The sequence below is a fragment of the Betta splendens genome, chromosome 10 (genome assembly GCF_900634795.4).
Source record: "Betta splendens chromosome 10, fBetSpl5.4, whole genome shotgun sequence".
In the NCBI taxonomy this organism is placed as follows: domain Eukaryota; kingdom Metazoa; phylum Chordata; class Actinopteri; order Anabantiformes; family Osphronemidae; genus Betta; species Betta splendens.
Genome location: NC_040890.2, coordinates 18,565,439 through 18,582,854, shown reverse-complemented (window position 1 = coordinate 18,582,854; position 17,416 = coordinate 18,565,439). Strand labels below are relative to the sequence as shown.

Sequence of the window (17,416 nt, the reverse complement as noted above, 5' to 3'; positions counted from 1 at the left end):
TTTCCCCTGCTCATTTCCATCCCACACACACACAGCGAGGTCGGGTGTTATGATCAGAAAGAATCAAAAGCCCAGTCAGACAGGAAACGGCTGCAGCGGAGGCGGGACCTGGGCGGGTTGGTAGATGAATTAGCATCGGTGCTACACAATTAAAAAGAGCTTCTGATCTTCCAGGCCGGTCCTAATCATATACACCCCAAATGAATCATCCTGGGACGTCTCCCAAGTCAATTTCAGTGCAAGAATTAATTAAAGCGAAGAACGAATTGATTTATGCAAAGCGGAGGAAAAACAACAATGTAAACCACACCAACAATGGGCTAATGATTGCACGGAGCTAATTTGTGTCATAATGATAGGAATCTGATTGTGTGAGACGAGCAGGATTAATGAGGGCAACAAGAAGTCTCATTGAAGAAGAGCAATTTCCAAACGCTGAGGCTTTTCATCTTTTAGCATAATAATAATTATTCAAGCAGGTTTAGGCTCTTCAGACGTATTTCTGGAGCTAATGTTGCTGTAAAGCCTGGTTTTTATGATGGATTGTTCTGTTACAAGCAGGCTTTATTTTTACATTTATTTGCAATTAGCCCATTAAACCTTTGCATTTCAGAGAAGTAGAAAGTAAAAATTTAATATAATTTTAAATTCTGTACTACATGGAATAATTACAAAGTAACATATGTGTTCCTTCCTTCCTTCCTTCCTTCCTTCCTTCCTTCCTTCCTTCCTTCCTTCCTTCCTTCCTTCCTTCCTTCCTTCCTTCCTTCCTTCCTTCCTTCCTTCTTTCCTCTTCCTTCCTTCCTTCCTTCCTTCCTTCCTTCCTTCTTTTTGCCCACAATCCACTTACATCCTCTTAGTCCACTTAGACTAATGTGGCTGAAGAAGAAGCAAATAAACATCCAAACTCTGTCAAAGACTGAAGTCATTGTTGTGTTAATCCCAAACAGCAGCATGTCCTGCACATGGAGTCTGTGCTGGGGGCACACGGGGCATTTGACAGTCGAGGAATAAAACTGCTTCCATATGACTGGAGCTGGCATTTCTGCAGGCCCCGGGGCAACTACCGCTTCCTCACAGCTTCAGTAAAAGGCTTGTGCAAACCCAACAGCGGGGGTTTGGTATAAAGCCTGCAAATAAATCTTCAGTTTCAAAGACAATATGAAATGTGACCTATGTTACTCATTGATTTATATTTGGAGCTTTAGTCCTGAAGAGGATGCAGATAAGCAATTAAAGCCTCCATATGATATGCACATAATGTACCACGTACAAGTTTATGATCCTGTATGAAGATCATCGGGACAAGTTGAACACACTGCCTCAGTTAAAATATGATGCAGACATGAAGTAAGAAAAGACGACTTTCATGTCACGATCCTGCAAACGGACACGTTTAACTATTGCTTTGGCTCCGTTTGATCTGCACCAACTGCAATTTAATTTCCAGAACTGTGACAACGTGCTCCATCAAAAATCTGATATGAGCTGAGTGTTCAACAGTTACAGCACAGCACCTTTCATCACACTGTGAAATCGTGTGAGCTTAGCGTGTGTCAGGCTTTGTTTAAATAAGGAGCCAGGGGTGAAAACCATAGAAGCGTAAATGAACCTAGTGACACCACAACAGTTACAGTTACACTACAGTTGTCACGGCTGCTAAGTGATGCAAAATGCATGTTGGGACATTTTCCACGGTCCAAGTCCACGGCTCCCAGAGCATCACACGGGCGGAGCAAGAAAAAACTCTACTATGAATTGATTAAGTACAGAAGATAACAGTGACTGAGATGCAGCAGAAACAGACAGCTGCATTTTTGGCTCTGAAGAAATGATATGACGAAGCAACTGTGAACAAATACTTCACACAAAAGCAGCGACGCGTCGCTGACAAGGGACACACTGCCTTGTCTGACGGCCAGGGCCTGCAGCGATGCATGATGGGAAGTAATAACCACATCATTACCGCCAGCGCCGCAGCCTTGTCAGACGTCAGGCGAATAAAGGAAGCATGCAGAGTTCACGCCCAGGATGAAGTCCACCGCACTGTACACGAGGACCCGGTCACAGACAGAGACACACTTACAGTATGATGAATCACACGCACGCACGCACACACGCACACAGCCTTGCGGTGCTATAAAAGTGGGGCCCACCATATACGTATATACATAATGCCTCCCTAGCCCCTCACCCTAACGATCACAAATAAAGGCAGACGTCTACAGTAACCTTTGCTCTAATCTGAACCAAACCTCAATTCTAACCTTAGCTTGACCTTCAAAAAGGCCTTTAAAGATGTGGGGCCCAGCCACAGGGCCCCACAAGTGACCATAGGGTCCCATTTTGGTAGAAAAAAAAGGATTTTGGGCCCCACTCCGCAAGAGCACACACGCACACACACACACACACACACACACACAGCTGGTTGTTGAGCTGCCAAGACTAGACGCTGCTCTTCCGCTCTGGTACTGCCAAGTCGGGTCAAAGGTCACAGGATTCACCAGGAATCCTGAGAGTGTTGCTTTCCACTGGCTCACTCGCTCATTATCAGATAGCTGCATCAAATGACAAGACGCGTTGACGCGATCATGTGTGAATCTGCAGGACGAGGGATTAGCGCCGAGGCAGCTGGCGCGCCTGAGAACTGCAGCGGTTTCAGGCTGAGATACAGACACACACACACACACACACACTGAATGCAGAGACACGTCTGCCTCCTGGCAAACACACACATGGAGGCTGTTCCTTCTTGGCCTGCATTCAAATTCAGTTTAGACCGTAACTACTGTACAGTCCTGCTTGTGCCACAGATAAAGACCTTCGTATAAAATTCGTGAAACAAGTTAATGTCTGTTGGAAATGGGGAAGTTTTATGTTGTCTCCATTTAATTTAAACCCTACTGGCTACTGCTCTATGTAGGAGCAGCAGATGGAGGCATGATGTCATATCTGATGAGCCTGTAAAGAACACAGTGTCCTGGGAGGGAGACTTCATTACGACCCGTCCATCACCAGGTGAGGCAAAAGTTTGGACCAGTCAATTTCAGTGGGCTTTTTCCCCTTCGCCCTGGTGAGCTACGCGTCAGCGCCAACAGCATGACTGCAGGGAACAGGACCGAGGCCAAGACTGTGCAAAACACGGAGCACTGCAGAACGTATGCTGAAAAACACAGAGATGCAGACAAAGAAAAAACCAGCCCGTGTTTGAAAGGACAGACCATAACGTCAACTGAGAGAACGCCACTTAAATTACACCTCAACATCCACACACAATGGAGGCCGCTCAACTTAGGCCGCTTCACCCATTTGCATAGGAAAATCACAGAGTGGGCAACGAGATTTCAAAAAGTAAAAATAGCACGCTGTCAACGGACGTAATCAGAAGCAGAGCCAGAGTCAGACTTTCCTTTTGTTTGCATCTCCACATATGAAACATAGCTGGTGTCTGACACCAGAGTCAGGTAGCCCGAGTCAGAGCCTGAGTCACGTTGCTGCACTCGCGCGTCGCTGCCCAGAACCTTCCAGCTGCTTCCAATTAGAGCGAGGAGAAACGCGAGCTATTTCAAGCCAGGACTTCTCTCTGCTCTCTGTTTCTGACGGCGGATTTGTGTAAACACGCTGTTGTGTTTTCTGGAGGAGCGTTTGCGCTCGCTGCCCCGCGGAGCCGTGCGGCACAGCAGCGAGCGCCGCTGAAAGACGACGCTTCAGCATCGGTGGCCTGGAAACGCAGAGCGGCCACTTGAGCCCACATGAATGAGAGAATAATCCCCCAAAGGGAGTCTGCTCGTGGGCGCTCATTGTCGCGGCGGCACCAGACGTTTCCACTGGTTTCCACTGGTTTCCACTGGTTTCCACTGGGCTGCGTGATCCAGAGCCTGTCTGCAGAGCGACCCCTGGGAGGTGAGGAGTGCGAGCACTACCTGGAGAACGGGTGCGTTAAGAGACACCTGCCACACACGAGGCCGCTCTATTACTGTGTAATAAAGCCGAGAGAGCAGTGATAGAGTCTCTCTACACGCATTCTAGGCCCAATAAACAAAGCGTTTAGCACCCCAGCTTTAATTTGGGGGAAAACCGTATTAGATCACACCAGAAGGTCAAATCTCCTGCATGAATTTAAGAGCTTAACAAGTTGCATGGAAGGCGAGCGTCGGAGGAGTCACGCAGGGACATTGTGAGAGCTGAAATATTTCAATTCCAAGATTGAAAACAGCTGCAAATCGACTGCGGCTTGGCTTCGTGCTCGGCGTCGGGACCTGCAGAGCAGAGAAGGCAACGCAGATACACGCTTCTGCAAGCTTGGAAAGTAGTAATCACAAACAACACAGCTAGAAAGCATTAAAAGACATGTACAAATGCTGAATCACAACACGGTTTACTCCTAATAAAGTTACAGAGCGCTGATGGAAAACTCATAAAAGACAATAACACGGCTCTCGCTCGCTGGTGCCAGTCTATCTTTGCTTGTCTCCTGACTCTGACACTAAAGCCGGCTTCAGCTTCCCTCCCAGCTCAAACCACACTGCCCCCCGACTCCCCCTTTACCTTCCTCTCCCTTTCCTCCCTACAACTCCCATGTAGCTCCTAAATTATCTGTCCAGGCTGCGGGAGATGCCCCTTCCTGCCCTGTGTCGCTGGTCTCACCACAAGCTGGGGAGATGAGGTGTGTGTGTGTGTGTGTGTGTGTGTGTGTGTGTGTGTGTGTGTGTGTGTGTGTGTGTGTGTGTGTGTGTGTGTGGCTGTGCATGTGAGAACACTGCACACGAAGCAGAAATGCACATCCTCTCTCCTTCTCGTTTGATGTCCCTGGAGGAGGGAGGATCCGCGGAGGAGGCGACCGCACGACTGTCACTCTGGAGGTGCCAGTGATGGATGAGCAGCGGCGAGCGAGCAGCAACGAGGAACACGCTCGCCTCAAACGCATTTAAAAGAATCAGGTCAGCGAGGAAACTCGGAAAACAATGGAAAGTTCAGTGTGTGTTTCTGTGTGGAGCAGCTGAAGTGTTTGTTAAAGCCGGAGCGCTCGGTAAGTCACGTGTAAGAACAAATCACTGTGTAGCTGGGATCCATTATTACCACAGAGACTTTGTGCCAAAATCAACCCTCTCTCCCTCCTTCTCTCCAACTCCCTGCGTTTTACAAGTGAAAGTAGTGAACATTATGCGTTTTTTTAACGCTGCACAGACTCGGGCATATTTTATAGTCCCTTCGAAGTCGGAGGCGCGCAGAGGAAAGTGATGAAGAAACCTTCAGGATGTTGTCATACTGAGGCACAGATTTATTTCCATGCGTCGCACGTGTCCAGGGGAACACGTTCGAGCCATATCCCACCATATATCTACACCTGATCAGTCCCACTTCTAATCAACCTCGCTGTGGTTGAGTGACTGGGAAGTTTGGAAACTTTAGATCACAGCTTCTGATGGGCCGTTCTGATTGCATTCCCAATGCAAAACGGTGAACTGGTCCCTTTTGATCACGCTCGATCTGCAGAGCAAAGGCAGGAGGGCAGAGGGTCTGGGCTAAAGGCAGAGCACCCCCCCCCCCCCCCCCCCCCCCCCCCCCGCCAATGAGGCCTGACAGTCAAAGTCACACAACGAGAGAAATGTGTCTGTGATGCCAAGCGCTGTGAAGCACGCACGCTTCTGGCCACATGCATTTATTGTTCTAACCCAAGGTCTCGCACTGACTTTGCACGAGGCAGAAAAGGGACCAAAAAAGAAAAAAAGGCCCTTGTGGACAGTGAACCGCAGCGCTGAAAGGCTTTTCTTATAATACATGTACGTTCTCTTTTATAAACATAATTTAGCGGCAAACCGAGTTTTAAAAATAGAGTGCGCAAATAATTTCTGTTTTAACCTGTTTAAAGTAAAAGCAGGGTGGAGCCACCGCACCAGGACAATTCAGTTTCCCACAAGAGACAACACAGCGAGAGCTGCAAGGTTGAAACAATGCCACTGAAGTCAAGGTACTTCTCCCAGATTCACATGCTCGGAGTTTACTCAGTCTAGCGACGTGACAACAGGCTGGAAACTGAACCTCAGTGCTTCAATTTGTGGCCAAAGCAGCAAAAGCTGGGATCAGATGGCTGCTTTGAAGCATAATCATGTTAACTCCTCTGTTGATCTGGAGAGTCCTGATCCAGGCTAAGGTTTCGCCATTTTAAAAACTACTTCATACAGAAAAGTGTGTGTGTTAAAAAACCCAAACCAGGTAAGTAACATTCATCTGGTGGCAGCTTTTCAGTGAGACTCAATGGAACCTGACAAGACGAACAAACACTCTGCAGGAATAAAAAAGTGGGAATGAACCGCAAAGTTCATTAAGGGCTCATTTTAAATCTGAATAAAAATATTGCAGTGGTCACATCTGACAGTAGCATAATAATAATAATGAGTTATTTTCACAGCAGTTATGCTTTAAAATGTTCCTCGTCTTAAGGTGTATGAACCGAAGTCAAGGAGCGTTCGCTTGGACGCGTTTTCATGAGACAGAACGTTCGTCTGAATGAGCACAAGCAGAGACCCAGTAAAAGATCCAGGAATTAGACCGTGAATTACAACACACGAGGACTGGGTTCATTTTGCATCACACGGCGTCAGTTCCTGGGAAACGTGTCCTCTGAGGAACATGAAGTTTAACAGAGGTCGGACGCCATCAAACGCTGTCTTTCACTTCAGTCCGTTTCGGCGGCGGCGCCTGAAGGCGGCGCTCAGGGCGCCACTGTCACACTCGGAACCACTGAACTCATTAACACAGACACGAGCAGCATCCGCATCGTGCGGTTCTGCTCACGACCTTCTCTCTGCTCGTCGACCTGCTGCCGCGGAGGGTTTAATGTTTCAGGTCCTTTTGCCCTCCGTCAGCTCTGATGCCCTGATCACATTATCACGTCTCCCTCTTTGTCACAGGAGGTTTGGCATCATCAAAACACAGGGAAAGCAGCAGAGGCAATGAAAGAGACTGAAGAAAACATACTTTGAAGTTTGTTCCCAACAAGATTTATAATCAGTCTGATCCACAACAGAGGGAGAGACGCAAACAGATTCCCAGAGACGCAAAACAAGCAGGTTTACACAAAGGACACGCAAAGGCGCAGAAATACACAACTTGAGAGGCTGATGAGTGTATCTGATGTGGAAACCAATGCCTGCATCAGCCATCAGATGTGCTGCATCCAGCTCCCACCTGCTCCCACATCATCTGCAGCTATGCCCTCGACTCTGTCAGATCCTCCACAAACACTGGTCGCTCTCCGTCAGCGCGGCCGTACAGGACGGCCTTCAGGGAGGCGGAGGAACGCTGGCCGACAGCCGCATCCGTACGCGCGCCTCCATCTGCCAAGGCACGACGCTGGCACGGCAAAAAATAACACGCAGCTCCCAGAGCACAGGCAGGCACTTTATCTGCGCAGGCGAAACAAGGGAGGCCTGTTGAACACTCGGACTGTGTTTACTTTCAGGAGGGAACAATGTCTTTAAGAGGAGGGGGCAAGGACTTATGTGTCACTCAAGGGCCCCTCTAAAAAAAAACACTTCATTTTGATTCACAGTGAGTTTAACAAAACAGTTGTAGCCGTCTGGTGCAAAGGGGCTGAAGGGTCTGAGGGCGAAGGGGGAGGCAGATGAAGCAGGGGAGCGAAGAGGACAAGAACCAGACTGTGGAGGTGACAAGAAGATCTATGTGCCCCCTTTCCTGTTCCCACTGTTTAGTTCCTTCTTTAAAAGGAATAATTAGAGGAATAATGCACAAAAGCCAAAGGACTTGAAAAGGTGTCTGAATGTGATATGTTTTTGCTGTATCCTGGTCTCACCTCAGTCGGTGATGTGCAGGTGTTTGGCCTTGAAGGGCCGATATGGAACATCTGTATCTGATAGTATTAGGAAGACAAAGAGGGATTCTGTGAACCAGCTGGAACAGAATGGGTGCGAGTGAAGGGAGGAAGGAGCTCACTGCCTCTGTACAAGGACGTCTCAGGAAGTGATGAATCTAAACTTTGCGTCCCACAAAAAAAGCATCCTCCTGAAAGCTATGAATGGAATCTGGACACCCAACAATGGATCGATCTGCTGCCAAGAGCCAGCTTTAGGAGGAAGAGACAAACATTTGTGGGTAATGAAGTCATTTGCAGGACATGTCACTCATTGGAAGCTGAAAGGCTCCATGTCTCCGTCACTGCACGGCCACAGAAATGAGGAAATGCCCACCGCACATCATCCACGGCCCCGACGTGAAACAGAGGTTCACCGGGTCCAAACAAACCCGACTGACAGATCTATTAAACAATCACTGAGAATCCAACTGTCTGATTTCAGGACGAGATAAAGAATGACAAGCCTTCGCTCCCGAGATGTTTGAGATCGTGGCCATGGATAAAACTACGTTCTCTTTGTGGAGAGTTTCCAAAGCATCACACGGTGCGTAGCTGAGGGAAATATGCCAGCTCGCCCGTATGCATCCAATCAATGGGGAGAATGGGAAACGGAGAATGTGAAAGGGTCACAACCCCAGGGATGGAAGCGATCCCCTGGTTGCTACCGGGTATCTGGTGTATAAACACAGCGCTGGAAAAACATTAGTCTAAGTCTGAAGGTTTACACTATTTTACCACACTGTGATTTGAGATCCCATTGACAGAGGAGATACAAATATTCCAGCAGAACGTGACCTGCTGCCCTGCAGCGCTAAAAGTGCCCGCTGCACTTCAGCAAAAACACACACTCGCAAATGTGGAAGGTCATTTGAATTCCTCCAAGTTATTAGACGTCAGAGTGGAGGGAGCGACGGCTCAGCCAGGTGGTGAAGTCGTCTCTCACCGGGGTGACCCGGTTCAGCTATGGTTTGGGCACAGATGCAGCGAAGCAGATTGGCATCTGCCCTGAAGGCAGCGTGAGCGAGCATTGGATATTCCCATCTGGCCTCAGCAAACCTTTACGTTAACTCAGCTACAGTAACACCAAGCAACGCTTGGTTCTGACTTTGCCTCCATATAAGTTCAGGGCGCGTTGGATTTCAGGTAACAGGCATCAATAACAGCTGTTAAAAGCGTCTCACTAATCCCAAAATGTTCAATCATCACAAAACGTAATAATAACACTGAACCTATTACACGTCCTTGATACGGTTCCACTCAGTGCGTCTGCGTTGGACACTTGTGCAGATATATAGTATCACATTTGGTTTTCATTTGACTAGCAGCTTGGCCTTCGCCACCCGGACCCGGTTTAGGGTTCCTGCATTACACTTCAGAGAGTTCAACGCTCTTATTTGAGGAAAAGCCTGAAAAATGTGCATCACGTAATTCAAACTCAATGGACAGCTTAAGTTTCACTCCCTCTGCCCTCAGCATCCTTTCACAGAGTCTTAGGAGGTCACTCAATTTTAATGGTCACTTATTGCCTATGGAGCCGCTTCCCTGAGACCACCCCGGTACCAAAACAGCCTGAGGCCCAGCGGCTCAGGCTAATACTGGCGCTGACGACGCGTAGCTGCACTGGAAGGTCACATGCTTCACTTCTCTGCTAGAGACGCTGAGCGAAGCTGCACAGCAGACGTGGATCAGCTCCTTCACGTTTACAGCAGGAAAAGTGCTTTTGCTCTGCAGCTCAGGCTGATACGAATATATATCAGTTCATGAATGTGAGTGGAGTTAAAAGACACTGTCCATACTGCTCAGACGCGCTCATTACCCACATCCAGAACAAAACTCATTCAATTTAATGCTGAGCTGTGACTAGAAAATAATTTCATTAACGAGCAGACAAATGCAAAAGGTGGCTGTGTTTTATATGCGACTTGGACCGTCTCCCTCCATTTTCCAGCTCTAAACCTTGATCTCATTAAACTTCATCCAAATGTTTCTGGCAAATGCCAGCGGATGAGTTCATGCTCTGTCTCTGTGCCAAACAGGTCAAATGGAGCAGTAGTGCAAATTACAAGGTACCTGTCAAGCGGAGCAGTGGGCGGGGCACTCACCTCGGCGCGCTGCGTGCGGGGCTGGGTGGCGTCCGTCTCCATGGCGTACACATCCACCAGGTACAGGTCGGAGCCGTGCTCTCGGTCCAGCTCCGCGGCCGTCTGTATCACTCCAGTGTGGCGGCCGATGGTGAAAAGGCGCCCCACGGTTTTCCCACCGCAGCGAACGGCCACAATGAAATACTCCACTCTGCTGGCGGAGCCCCGGGGGCTCGAGGCGTCCAGGGAGATCACGTTGGTGCCCGGCGGGAGCCCCTCTTTCAGGATGGTGATGTATTTGGGCTGGGAGAAGACAGGGCCATCCATTCCCTGGAGGATGATGGTCAGGTCCGTTCTGGAGGTCTTACGTTCGGTGCCGTGGTCCGTGGCCGACACCGCGAGGGTGTACATGAGCCGGGTCGGTACCAGCTGGGAGGCCAGGCGGATGTCCCCACTGTACCGGTCCATGATGAAGGTGCCCGAGTCCCCCTCCACCAGCTCATATTCCACCTCCCCGTTCGCCCCCTCGTCTGGGTCGTAGGCCACCACGGTGGTCAGGATGGAACCAATGACTATGTTGGGCTCAGCTACAAGTGCATTCTGGGACACAAAGGTGGGAACGTTGTCGTTCTGGTCCGTGACCCATATGGTGACATTTTTCAGGGCGAAGCGGCGGAACTCAACTGGAACCGCTTGGTCTGTGGCTTTGATGGTCAGCTCGAAGAGGTTGGAGAACTCGCGGTCGATCTCCCGCTCCGTGTAGATGAGGCCGCTGCTCGGGTCGATGCTGAAGTGGCTTCCTCTGGGAATCTGTTGCACGATGGAGTACTCCAGCTGCCCGTTGATGTCTGCGTCCGTGTCATGAGCCGTGATCGTCATAACCGAGGCGGAGACGGGGAGGTTTTCAGGGATGGACTTGAAAATGTCGCCGGGGGCGAATATTGGAGGGTTGTCGTTGAAATCCCTGACGTGGATGAGCACGGGGATGGAGGAGGACCGGGCGGGTCTGCCGTTGTCCTTAGCGGTGATGTTGAGTTTATACAACGACTGAGTCTCAAAGTCCAGCTTCTTAACCAGAAAGATGCTGCCGGTGTTGGGGCTGATGCTGAAGGTGCCGTGATTGTTTGTGGCTGTGATGCTGTATGTTATATCTGCATTTTGACCCGAGTCAGCGTCTGTGGCGGTCACGGAGGCCACCAGCTCGCCGATCCGCATGTTTTCCAGGACGTCCACCGACAGCGAGGACTTGGGGAAGGAGGGGGAGTTGTCGTTCTCGTCCAGGACGCTGATGCTGAGCATGCAGGAGGAGGACAGGGGCACCGCACCCGCGTCCTCGGCCATGATCTTCAGGGAGTAGGAGGACGTGGATTCATAATCCAGCTTTCCCACTAACGTGACCTGTCCAGAGCTGCCGTCGATGGTGAACTGCTCCTCCTCGTTGCCCTCTGCGATGTGGTAGCGAACCAGCCCGTTTCTGTTCTCATCCACGTCGGAGGCCGAGACGCGCAGCAGCTGCGTGAGGTTTGGAGCCGACTCGGCGATGGAGGCCTGGTAAACGTCTTTGGTGAATTTAGGCGGGTTGTCGTTGATGTCTTGAATGTAAACTTGCACTTTGGCTTGGTCTCTGAGGGGCTTGGGGAGACCCTGGTCTGTCGAGACGACCACAAAGCTGAAGGCGGCGGCGCCTCGCTGTCTCACGAGGGACTCGCGGTCCAACTGCAGAGTGCTGGTCAACTCCCCTGTGATGGCATTCATCTCAAAGTTGGACTGCGGAGTCTCAAACGTGTATCTGACCTCACTGTTCGGCCCAAAGTCCTTATCCTCAGCAAAAACCCTCCCGACCAGCGAGCCCCTCCTCTGCTCTTCCTCAAAATGAAACACGTAATTAGTGCTGTTGAAGAGGGGACGGTTATCGTTCACGTCGTCTAGGATCACGCTGACGTTGACGCTGGCGCTCAGCGGCTCCACCGCTCTGTCTTTAGCCACGACCACTAGGTTGTATCTGTCCTGTACCTCTCTGTCCAGCTCCGCTTTGATGTACAGCTGCCCGTCTGGAAAGATGCCGAACACGTCGCCGGTGTTGCCGCCGCCGATGTCATACATAATCTCCCCGTTGAGACCCGAGTCTTTGTCGGTGGCCTCCACTTTGAAAAAGCGGCTGTTGACGGGCTCGGACTCCAGGATGATGACCTCGTAGGAGAGCTGGTCGAAGACCGGCGAGTTGTCGTTAACGTCGTACACGCTGACGATGAGGACGAGGCTGGAGCTGTGCTGGGGAACCCCCATGTCCGCCGCCGTGACCTCCACCTCGTAGGAGCTGCTGGTGATCTGCAGAGGCCCGGTTAGAGTGATGAGGCCGTGCTTCTCGTGGACGTGAAACAGGCCTTTGGGGTTTTGTTTGAGGCTATACACCACCATGCCATTTGTGCCCTCATCTGGATCTGAGGCTCTGGCCTGGAAGATCACGTGACCTGTGCTCCAGTTTTCCACTGCACTCACGTGTTCCATAGCATGAATAAAATGGGGGGAGTTGTCATTCAGGTCCTTCACTGTGATGTTAACTAAGGCCTCTCCCGTGATCTCTCCAGCCCTGGCCACTACCTTCAGCTGATAGAAGCCCTGCTCCTCTCGGTCTATCGGACTGGATGTTGTGATCTGACCTGCGCTGTTCAGGGTAAAGACCCCCCTGTGGTCCCCTGCGGTGATCAGGTAGGACATGTTGGTGTTCAAATCCACGGTGGTGGCTGACACCGTGCCCACGACTGTGCCCGCGGCGACGTTCTCGAACATGACGAAGCTGTAGACGCTCTGACTGAACACGGGTGGGTTGTCCTGCGTGTCTATGACCGTCACGGTCACGATGGCCTGAGTGTGTGAGCGCAGGCCGCCGCCATCCGCTGCCGTCACCTGCAGCTGATAGGCCGTTTTCTCCTCTCTGTCCAGGGGCACGAGGGTCGTAATCTTCCCTGTGCTGCTGTTAATGCGGAACTTGGCGGCGTCTCCGGCTGTAATTACATATTTAACGGTGCCGTTTCGGCCCAAATCAGGGTCGGACGCCGACACGGTGGTTACGTAAGAACCCGACGGCTCATTCTCTTTCACGTTGGCAAAATACTGCACAGGGTAGAAGACGGGCCTGTTGTCGTTGATGTCCCTCAGCGTGATGTTGACTCTCCCTGCGGAGTGCAGGGGGGGGCTGCCTGCGTCTGCTGCCTGGACGTGGAGTAGGTAGGAGGCCTGGTCCTCCCGGTCCAGCTCCACGGCGCTGCTCAGGCGCCCCGACACGGCGTCCAGGCGGAACAGCCGCTGGACGCCGGCCGGCGTCTCCGCGTCGAAGGAGAAGCGGACGCTTCCGTTGGCGCCGAGGTCGTCGTCGGAGGCGGACAGCACCAGCAGCTCGGTGCCGGCCGGGGAGTGCTCCACGAGGGACACGTGGTAGGTGCTCTGCGTGAACGTGGGCACCTGGTCGTTCACGTCGGTGACGTTGACCACCAGTTGCGTGTAGGAAATCTTGGGCTGCAGCCCCTGGTCTTTGGCACTAATGTTGAGCACAATTTCAGACGCTACTTCCCGATCCAGCAAAGCGGCGCTGGTAACCAGACCACTGTTCTCACTGATGGAGAACCAGCCTAAAGCATTTCCAGACACCAGGGAGTAGCGCAGGTTGGCGTTCTGCCCAGAGTCACCATCTGTTGCAGAAACCCCTTTAATGTAGCTGCCTTTTGGTATGTCTTCACTTATATCTACTCTGTACAGTGTTTCCTGAAATATGGGAGGGTGATCATTAATATCATTGACAAAAATAACCAGGCTGGCGAAGGAGGAGCGGGCCATAGGCCTGCCATTGTCTGACACAGACACAGTCAGGTTGTATGAGGAGATCCTCTCCCTGTCCAACACGCTGGCGACTTTGATCAGACTCAGGTTGGGCACGGGGGACGTGTGCACCTCGAAGTGTCTCTGCTCGTTGCCCCCCAGGATGGACACAGATATGTTGCCGTTGGCCGCGGGGGAGTCCGAGTCCGAAACGGTGAGCAGAGCCACCACGGTGCCAATCTGGGCGTTTTCATCCACAGACGCAAATTTAGACGTGGTGGGAAAATACCTGAACTTCACCACCGGGTCGTTGTCGTTCACATCTAGGAGTTTTACGGTGGCTTCTGTCCTGCCTGACAGAGAGGGCACCCCGTTGTCCACAGCGTGAATAGTCAGGGAATACTCTCTTTTACTCTCATAGTCCAGCCCCTCCTTTATTATGACGGTTCCTGCCTTCGGGTCAATTTGGAACGGCGTCCCCTCATCCAGAAAGTACCGTATCTCCGCATTAGCGCCCTCGTCCTGGTCCGACGCTGTGACGCGCAGAACGCTGGAACCCACGGCGGCGTCCTCGAACACGCTGGTCTGGTACTGCTCCTGCTCGAACACAGGGGGGTTGTCGTTTATGTCCTGGATGGTGACGTTCACCTGCAGGTGGCCGAACCTTTTGGGTTCTCCTTTGTCCTCCACTTCAATCAGCAGCTGGTAGAAGGGAGCCGCCTCCCGGTCCAAGCCTCCGGTGGAAACGAGGTGCAAGAACGCGCCCTCTCCGCTAGGATTGACAGTGATGTCCAGGCGGAACTTCCTCCGCTCGTTGCCCCTCACTATTCTGTACGTGGTGTGATCCACCCCGTTACTCCCAATGTCTGCGTCCGTGGCCGTGTCCAGGATCACCTGCCTGCCGCTGCTGGCGTCCTCCTTAAACGACACCACGATTGACGCGTCCGGAAACACCGGGGAGTTATCGTTCAGGTCCAGAACCACGATCCGGACTTCGGTGGGGTAGGTGGGCTGGCTGGACAGCACCACCACGTTTATGACATCGCTTTGCAGAATCTCCCTGTCAATCACCGAGGAGGTGTAAATGACTCCCGTGGTCCCGTTAATTGCAAAAAGTTTGTGGTTCTCGCTGAAGCGGTACGTGAACCTGGGCTTGGTCTCTATTGTGCCCACGTAGGTGCCGACGGGCTGCTCCTCCAGGACCTGAAACTCTTGACGGACCTGGCTGGATGCTGAGTACTGCGACAGAGTCCAGAGCAGCAGTAGAACCAAATGAAAGCGGCCCAAGCCCCTACCTGTGAACGCCATGGTCAGTCAGCGGGTCCCCCGTTCTCAGACAGAGTCCATGCCGATGATGCATTAACTTTACCGCTAAAGCATTGTATTCCAGCAAAGGAGGAGAAAAACTATTCCCACTTCGTCTGCGTCCAAAGTTCTCCAGAGGTTTTTGTTTTTTCTTTTTATCCTGCGCTGCGCACTGTTCCACCGCAGCAGAATCCTCTGAATGAAGAGCGACTCCTGCACACAGGGAAGTTTCACTTTAACTCCCCCAAAAGCATGTTCGGGACCAAACCGGACAAAGTCCTTCAGAGACGGGACCACTCGAAAGTTCCTGGCTCCGTGGAAAATGCGTGGAAACTTTATCCAGAGTCAGGGCGCACGTTGAGCGGCGGTGAGTGCGGCTCAGTCTGCGCGCGGTCCCGTGGAATAACGGTACGAGCGCCTCAGTCATATTTCTCCCAGTTAGTTGGGACAAAGCTGGAGTTCGGCAAACTCCCTCCCATCACTGATCCCATTGGATAGCGGAGCGCCCGCCCGCCCTCCCACCGTTGTGCAGCGCAGCCCCGCAGCAGCCGCTCGTGGAGGCGCACGTCCGTCAAACGGGCAGGTAACGGTGTCCTGAGCGCCTCTAATTACCTCAGTAATCCGCCAATGTGTGTTAACACTATCTTTATGAGCTCAGGGGATGGAAGCCTTTAAACATTCACGCTAAAAAGTTGCCTCACAGTCGCACGTCTGAACCAAAGGACACACTTCAAAGTAAAACTAAACTAGACTGAAGTTTGTCCCCACAACAGACGGTATGAACTCAAACCTGTGATCTCTGGGCATTGTGTGGTTATTGTTTAGGTGTTAAACATTATTAATGTCTTCATGTTCATGGCGTTTAATAATACCCTTTTTGCAGAAGTCGTAAGGTACAGTGTGAAATAACGAGCCTCGTGTGGAGGTTGAATGGGATGTCAAGTGTGAGTCAATGTCTCCATCTAGTGGCCAAATCAAGGTAACGGGACGTTTTCACTGAGAACACGTTTCATATCAGGAGATTTTCATGAAAAGACAGTAAAATAGACTGGTGACTTATTCAAAGATGATTGAGGCCATAGCTAAACTGTATTTAATGGTACTTTTGCAAAAGAACCCTGAGAGGAAAATAAATGACCCCGTGACCCTAGATAACTTTTGTTAACGCTTTTTGTCATTGTACTAATTCTTCTCCTTAATTCAGCTTTTACAGAAGATTAAACAGAAACAAATGCAGGTTCTATCCTGAAGTGGGTTTAAACCTTCAGCCATTTTCCATTTGTATCTCTGCTTGATAAACATAGAGGTGGTTGGAATGTTTCACACTTTCATGCATAGAAAATACGGTGATTTAACTAAGCAGGTTTCTTAAGTGGTTTCACACTAGAGTTCATACAGTGAAAAAGTGTAGAATTATCCAAAAACCCGTCTAAATTAAGTTATAACATCCGCATCCATTTACTGCACAGCTACAGAAACACGTCCTGTACCACAGCCATTAACAAACTCAGCTCAGATGAGTTTATTAAAAGCCTAATAAGTTTCAGTTCCGCTGCAGATGACGTGGGAAGCGGCGCGTGCTGCTGAACCCGTGCGTTTCACTTCTGTGTCCCGTGAAACGTGCTACGGTGGATGATCGTAACCCGCCGGGTCCAGAACACGGACGTTCAGGTTCGGTATCTGATCCGCGTTGAGGCAGACGGCGTCGGAGCACGTCAGGGCCTCGCGGGAGACGCGTTAAACTGATGAAGCAGGAGGCTCCTCGTGCAGAGATCAGGCTGATGCTTGTTCTGCTGACGTGAACTGCACATATGCCGCCAATGAATGAGAGGAGACGCTGCCACATGCAAATACACAGCGACACGCAAACGACTGACTGAGGAGCTGCGTTAGAGTTTGAGGCGGCTGCCGTCGACAAACTCGACCTGTTTTTACTGCGCGTCAAATCCCTGCGTGGATTAACTTTCACTTTCATCTTCTCTTAATTCCCTGTCGTTGGTTCATTCTGCCGTTCATCACAACAGACCTCCTCATCCTGATGGTCTGTCCTCAAAGTGACGTCTTCCCTCCTCGGGTTGAGTCTGACGTCACCAGAGTCAAATGGACTCCAGACCTCAGGACAAATGGAAGTCTCCTCCTGAAAGAGGCTGAAGCCAAAGCTCAGGTTCTCTGTGGGGTCTCTTTTCTTTCCCAGCTGTTTCTGCTCGTTCTCACACCATCAGGCAGAAGCATTGACACGTGTGCACTAAATAATTTGAATTAGTTGTGTATTTCTTCAAGCACTTCTAATAAACGCTGATGCGGTCAGAATCCACTGGCTTTGTCTGTTTGCTATTGT

The 17,416-nt window shown here is 50.9% G+C and overlaps 1 protein-coding gene across 2 annotated transcripts in view; it reads right to left on the bottom strand.

Moving 5' to 3' along the window:
• Positions 1 to 15,498, bottom strand: part of fat4 (FAT atypical cadherin 4) — a 74,581-nt gene extending 59,083 nt beyond the window's left edge. For both annotated transcript variants that reach the window (XM_029164903.3, XM_029164904.3), the window contains exon 1: positions 9,979 to 15,498. In XM_029164903.3, the coding sequence (XP_029020736.1) occupies positions 9,979 to 15,081 (5,103 nt within the window). In that variant the 5' untranslated portion in view covers positions 15,082 to 15,498. The remainder of the gene's footprint in view (positions 1 to 9,978) is intronic.
• Positions 15,499 to 17,416: the final 1,918 nt, after the last annotated feature.